General features: G+C 35.9%; 1 protein-coding gene across 1 annotated transcript; it reads right to left on the reverse strand.

The window, feature by feature from the left end:
- Positions 1 to 4,553: 4,553 nt before the first annotated feature.
- On the reverse strand, positions 4,554 to 6,128 carry LOC107091953 (oocyte zinc finger protein XlCOF6.1-like). The gene has a single exon (XM_015386191.1). It carries the CDS (start codon positions 6,126 to 6,128, stop codon positions 4,782 to 4,784), a length of 1,347 nt encoding a protein of 448 aa, XP_015241677.1. The 3' UTR covers positions 4,554 to 4,781.
- Positions 6,129 to 7,691: the final 1,563 nt, after the last annotated feature.

Consider the following 7,691-nt stretch of genomic DNA (forward strand, 5'->3'; position numbering starts at 1 on the left):
ATATCAATATTTCTCTTATTTGTGAATACCATGAAACAAAGACTTGTTTGCTGATAATTTAAAACCCCATTCATAGGACCATTTTTCTACTTCATTAATTTCTTTATTAATATTTTCTACTAAATGTTTTATATTCTTTCCTCTCATCCATATGGCCCCATCATCTGAATATAATGCAGATTTAATACATTTATCAGTATCTGAAAAAATATCATTAATTATGATATTAAATAAAATTGGACTTATTACACTACCTTGAGGTATTCCATTTTCGACATTAAATTCTTTTGAATAATCATTCCCAATCTTCACCCTTATTTTTCTATCCATAAAAAAATTTGCTATCCAATTTGACATCTTCCCATCTGCTTTATTTTTATAAGTAACCCTTCTCTCCATAATGAATCATATGCTTTTTCTATATCAAAAAATACTACAATCATTATCTCCTTCTTTTTTAACGCTTTCTCTATATCATTACTGACTCTAGTTAATGCATCCATTGTTGATCTCCCTGCTCTAAATCCACACTGGTATCCAGTAATTAATTTCTTATGTTCAAGAACAAACCCTAATCTACTGACCACTATTTTCTCCATCCATTTACTTAAATGAGAAGTGAAAGCTATTGGTCTATAATCATTTGGACTGATAGGATCTTTCCCTGGTTTATTAAACGGTAAAATTGTTTCCCTTTTCTAACTATTTGGTATTGAACCTTCTTTCCATATTTTATTGAATAATTTTAATATTAATTTCAATGTTACTTCCGGTATCTGTTGAAACATAGCATAGCATAATTGATCCTGGAGCTGAGTATCCTGTCCCTTTCAATACTGTTTTAATTTCTTTCATAGTTATATTCATGTCTAATGTTGATACACATTTTTTTTTACATTTTTATGAACTTCAGCAAATGTCTCGCCTAATAAATCTGCCTTATCTTTATTTAAAACTACTATTTCCTGATCTCTAACTAAGGCTGGTATTTTGACATCATTCCTTTTCCCCGTCATTTTCCTAAACATTGACCAAACATTCTGTCATTTTATTTCTGAACCTGTTGAGGAACAATATTCTNAACATTCTGTCATTTTATTTCTGAACCTATTGAGAAACAATTTTCTCTCCATTTTCTTTTTTGCTTCCTTAATAGTTTTACGAACCATTGCTCCTTTCCACTTAAAATCAATAAGGTTTTCGGTTGTTAGATTTTTCTGTAATATTTTAAATGCCTTGTTACGCTCCTTAACTACTTTACTACATTCATCATTCCACCAAGGAACTACATTTTTCTTACCTTTTATTTTTTATTGTCGGTATGCTATAACTTGCTGCATTTAAAATATGTTCTGTTATCATCCTTGCACATTCTTCAATGTTGCCTTTTAATGTAACCATATGACTGGTTTCCTCACACTTAATTTTAAATTTTTGCCAATAAGCTTTATTAAAGCACTATCTTGTTAATACGAAATCTTCTTGCCTGTTTATATTGTCATCAATTATTGTACTTACTGGAAAATGATCACTCCCTATAGTAGACTCCCAGTTGACATCCCATTTGCATGAACTAACAAGACAATAATGTAATATCAAGACATGAAACTGTATTTTTATGTATATTTACTGTTGTACCTTTTCCATTATTAAGACAAACTAATGACCTTTAATCCATTATTTCTTCAACAATGTTACCATTCTGATCTGTCTTCCTGCTACCCCAAAGACTATTGTGAGCATTAAAATCACCACACCATATTTCTCTTCTATGTATTTACCCTGCTATCTCCCTAAATATATCACTATCAAGATTTTAACATGGATTATAATAATTCATAATTTTAATATTTCCATATTTTCTTACATTAAATATTTAAGGTCTGTTAATCTTTTCCATATACATATATTAAACTCTGGAATGAATATCCCTATTCCCAATTTCCTTTGAATTTTTTGAACCATCTATGTAAATTTTTAAATAACTATAATACAATTGTCTACTATATAAGCTAGTTTTAACCCCAACTTCATTATGTTACCATTCTCTTTTCATTTCATGCGTTTGTAGACTGATTCATGTTCGATGGGATCACTTTACATCATAAGTGAAAAAAATTATACTGGAAAAAAATATATGTTATATGTTTCTATATTTATGAATAATGCTCAACAGCTTTCCTTTCCATTTATTCTTCATAAACTTTGAAGCTTCAGTTTCCTTCCTGCCAAAATTATCTTTGGTTTTAGTCTCATCCTAATGTTTCCTACAGTGCAGTAATATATATTCTACACTTTCTGATGTTTTACATTCCAACAATCTGTTATTTAACCCTGTTTGATGAACACATATTTACTTGGCTAAATCCCTGAGTTGAACAAACTTAAACACAGTTTTATCATTTAAATAAGAGTAACAACTACCAGAAAAGATTGATTTAGGGAAGAACACAAACAGCCTCAAATTAAACAAATTTTATATTAATTTCAGTCTTTCAATTTAGTTTAGTTATAAAGCGCCAATTCAAAATATGTAATCTCAAGGCAGAGATAATCCTTCAGATTATAAAGAAAGATAGGTCAAGAGCTTTCAATCTAAGGAAACCCAGCAGATTGCATCCATTCAATAGGTGTGTTTCCATCTGCTTTTTCTAATGTGCATTTTTAAGTATTGCATCAAAAAAACTTAAAGGAAAAGGCATAATTCAAATAACCTCCCTTAAATCCACCAAAAAGTTTTTACTCTCACTTGAGTTGTTTTTTGCCATTTGTGAAAAAGGGTTGATGTGCAAAACGGGAGATGTAAACACTTGTTTTGAGTCAGCTCTGATGTAGCAAACTTTTACTTACATGACTGAGCAGCTGTGTCTGCTTTTGCTGTCTTCCCAGATCTACCTATTATTAGTTGCAACATTGCCATTAGTATCTGACATGTTAACTTAAAAAAAATGTCTATGATTGCAACAAATTCATTAAAACTTTCCTCCATTACTGATCTGTGCTCCATGCTAGATTGCAGCCTCTACTTCCTGTTTACTACAGCTATGCATATCTTTTTTTCAAAATTTTAAAAGTTCCATAAAATTTCAAATTTCGGTTTCATGGAAACACAGCTAATGACTTTACAGAATTCACTCCTCTTCGATCAACTTGTGGCAACAGAAAACATTTCCTGGCATTGTATCATTGACTCTTCAGCAATCTCTCACACCAAGCCACAGGGGAGAGGGAAAACTCCTGTTTAACAGGAAGAAACCTCCTGCAGTGTGAATGGCCTTCTACAAAGGCTGACGTGTTCAGGAAGACAGAAGCAGACACACAAAAGGAACACGGAAGCGCTGATCCAGGAATACTTTAAACATTAGAGAGGGCAATGGTATACGTACTAGCTCTAAGCTTGTTTTCATGTCAAAAGGGAAGAAACAAAGCACAGTAAAAGGTCAGTCATTAACCATGTCTTGAAGTGAAACAAGACTAAACACTAAAAACCAGGCCTTACTCCATTATCTATGACCAAAGTTGGTAATTGAGGCAGCCCAGCTGATGCATCTCTTTAGGATGGAGTCACTGCTAAACAAAACTAAGCCAGATGAAGCTACTGTGATGAGACAAACCAGAGAGAACATAAAGATAGAGGTTGAACTAACAAATACTGCAGAATGGGATAATAGAGTCGATGCAATCAACTGGTTTTCCTTAGATAGAAAACTTTGAATCAGTTTGACTGTATGATCTGGTGAACTGTAAGGTGCCTTGAGATGACATGTGTTGTGAATTGGCGCTATATAAATAAACTGAATTGAATAGAGATAGAATGAAGTAGAATGATGAAAAGTAGTCCCCATGTCCTCCAGCAGCCTAAGCCAATAAGAGCATAGTAATAGAGATAGCTTAGCATAAACTCAGGCACTAGAACTATAAACTTTACCATTATCAGAGGCCATTTCAATGTCATCTAGATGAAGTGACTGAAAAATCAGCATGTTTTTTAAGGATTCTGGTCCAAAGACAATAACTTCTGTCAACTCTGAGATTGTAGCATTTTGCTTGAAAACTCTATTCATGTAAACCTGCAGTATTCTATCTACCAACATTTCAAAATTAACCAGAACGTGAAAAGAAAGCCTTAAAAAAAACAAATCTGCAATCAAAGGTTTTTCTAAAATGTGTTAGACAAGGGAAACTAAATATAAATCCCTATTTCAAAAATGAATAGGATATGAATATTTTTCCGCTACACCTGACAGTGTTTTCAGTTACTCATTTTCTATGTACTGATTTTTCTCTTTATATTCTTATTGTTTCTAAACCAATATTGACAATAATACACTAAGCCTATAAGCTTTTATAATAGGTTTAAGCTTAAATTAGTTACTAGTTTTTCTCTAGCTAAAGTCGTACATTGTTTTATTAGTACCTGCATGGTGAGGGGTGGGATAATAGAGCCATAGATGGATGGAAATTGTTCACTGGTACTCTCAAACAACCTGCCCTAGACACAAAATAAAGACAATAACATTCTCTTCAAACAAGAAGAATTTATCAACCAAACACTTCAAGTAATGTGACAATGTACCAGTTACCCATCTTACAAATATGAAGCATTAGGCTCAAAAGCCAAAATAAAACGACGTATAAAACAATAGTCACATGAGCCGGTTAAGGTTATGGTTTAGTACCTGTGTGAGTTCTCTTGAGACTGGGGAGTCAACTTTTGTCAGGAAATAACGTACCACAAAGGGTACAGGAAGAAGCCTTTTCACCTGTCTAATTTAGCATGTTTACTGCTTCTTCTTTGAATGAGTTCTGATGTGCGCCTTCAGATACTGCGGTCTGGAAAGTTTTATTCCACAGGTTTCACATGAGAAAGATTTTACACCTGTGTGAATTTTCATGTGTCTCTGCATATTACTTCTGTCACTAAAGCCTTTACCACAGGTTGAACATAGATACGGCTTCTCCCCTCTATGAGTTCTGATATGCCTTTCCAAAGATTGTGGTTTTAGACATTTTTTACCACAGGTGTTACATGAGATAGGCTTCTCACCTGTGTGAGTTCTCATGTGGCGATTCAAATTACTTTGTCTACTGAAATATTTATCACACGTTGTACAAGAAAAGGGCTCATCACCAGAGTGGGTTTTCAAGTGATAAACCAAAATACTTTCTTCACTGAAAGATTTATTACATTTTTTGCAAGCAAAGGGCTCATCGCCAGAGTGAGTTTTCATGTGATACACCAAATTACTTTTTCTGTTGAAAGATTTGTCACACATTTTGCAGGCAAACGGCTTCTCACCGCTATGAGTTCTCATGTGACAAACCAAACTACTACTCTTAGTGAAAGACTTACTACACATTTTGCAAATAAACGGCTTCTCACCTGTGTGAGTTCTCATGTGATTATTCAAAGTGTTACGGTCACAATAAGACTTTTCACACAATTCACAAGGAAACGGCCTCTGACCACTGTGAGTTCTCATATGACGAACCAGACTACAACTGAAGGAGAAAGCTCTACCGCATGTTTCACAAACAAAAGACTCTGATGCAGTGTTATTTCTGGTGTCCATGGTTAAGGTTTGTTGAATATGAGGGAGCGTTAAACTGAGCATATGATTCTTGATTGTTTCTGGTTCACTGTAGTCATTCTGATCAACAGCAGGAGTCAGAATAAAGGGCTGGGTCTCCTGATTCCCTAAAGGTTGCACTTTGTTCTGGATGATATTGAGTTTAGCTTGTTCTTTCATTGGGAAAGGTTCTGGTTTCTCCTTTGTGTGAATCATCTGCCCTGGTTCAATGTCCATCTCTTCCACTTTAATCCCTACAGGTTTTGGTTCCTCCTTTGCCTCCATCCTCCATTCCTTGTCAGCAGCAGTCACCATAGAGGTGTTGTTCTCCTGCTTCACTAAATGAAGCCCTTCATCCAGAGAGAACTGCAGTTCAACCTGCTCCTTTCTAATTGGTTTAGATTCTGGTTCTTCTTTCATCTCCTTCGGTTCCATTCTCTTCTCTTCCTCTTTAATCTGTACATCTTCTGATTTTTCCAGTTGGACCTTAATTGTCACAGGTTCTGGTTCCTCCTTGTAACCAGGAGTCACTATAGAGGTGCTGATCTCCTGCTTCATTAAAGGCAGCCCTTCTTTCGGCAAAATCCAGAGTTCAATCCTTTTTTCCTCGATTGATTGAAGCTCGGGTTCTTTATTTACTTCGGTCTTCTGATTTGGTTCCATTTCTTTCTGCTCCTCTTTTATTTCTACAACCTCCCATTCCTCGTGTTCTTCTTTACATTTTCCAATGTTAGGAACAACATCTAATGTCCTTAGAGACATGATGCTGTGAAGGACCTAAGGGAATGAAGAAAATTAGAACATTAACAATTGTCTTTACAGATATAGGGAGAAAATGGCAATAGACATTTAAATGTATTCGAACAACTACTCAAAAGTTTTACCAAGAATTGCAAGTATCAAGCCCCATCTGAGTGTTGCACAATGATGAATATTCCACGCACTGAAATGTCTTAGATCATAAAATGTTTAAAAGAGGAAACAGTTGAAATACACAATCTTCAAAGTCTCATGGCTGGGTCTGTTACGGAGCTTGTTTCCAGCTACTTATGAAAGTCAGCATTGTTTCCTACTCTGGCATGTCCCAGAGTAGGAAAAGCCACTGAAGGGAAGTCTCTGAAGGGATGTTGCATCGTTGCTCCTTTGANTTTTCCAATGTTAGGAACAACATCTAATGTCCTTAGAGACATGATGCTGTCGAGGACCTAAGGGAATGAAGAAAATTAGAACATTAACAATTGTCTTTACAGATATAGGGAGAAAATGGCAATAGACATTTAAATGTATTCGAACAACTACTCAAAAGTTTTACCAAGAATTGCAAGTATCAAGCCCCATCTGAGTGTTGCACAATGATGAATATTCCACGCACTGAAATGTCTTAGATCATAAAATGTTTAAAAGAGGAAACAGTTGAAATACACAATCTTCAAAGTCTCATGGCTGGGTCTGTTACGGAGCTTGTTTCCAGCTACTTATGAAAGTCAGCATTGTTTCCTACTCTGGCATGTCCCAGAGTAGGAAAAGCCACTGAAGGGAAGTCCCTGAAGGGATGTTGCATCGTTGCTCCTTTGAGTTGGGGAGAAATCTCTAACTTTTGTTCCAGCCTCTAGTTCCAAGCTATGGAAACAAGTACCTGACCTTCTTAGCATGTCCGGTGAGGGTGCTAAACAGCACCCAGCAACGCCCACTTAAAAAAACACTGACATAATTTGGTGGGGAACGGGGAAGATGTCCCCTGCACTTTTTCAGAAGTCCATGTTCGTCCCCTTCACTTTTTACAGTCCAAAAACAATGTTAACTTAACATAATCAATATATGAGCAGAGTGGGATCAGTGAGGATTAGAGTTCAATAAAGAGACAGCTCAGGGGAAAAGCTGTTCTTTAGTCTGCTGGTCCTGGTCCGGAGGCACCTGAAATTCCCGCCAGAAGGCAGGAGAGAAAGCAATGTCTGGGCTGGATGCGAAGAGCCCCTGAGGATGCCGCAACCTCAATGTAGGAAGCGTTTCCTCTGGATGTGCTCCATGGTGAGGAGTGGAGTACTAGTGATGCGCTGGGCAGTTTTCACCACCACAACTTCATGATGGAATTAGAGTTGTACACAGACTTGCAGCCGTGGA

This window comes from Cyprinodon variegatus, unplaced genomic scaffold (assembly GCF_000732505.1).
Source record: "Cyprinodon variegatus isolate N-32 unplaced genomic scaffold, C_variegatus-1.0 Scaffold359, whole genome shotgun sequence".
Taxonomy (NCBI): domain Eukaryota; kingdom Metazoa; phylum Chordata; class Actinopteri; order Cyprinodontiformes; family Cyprinodontidae; genus Cyprinodon; species Cyprinodon variegatus.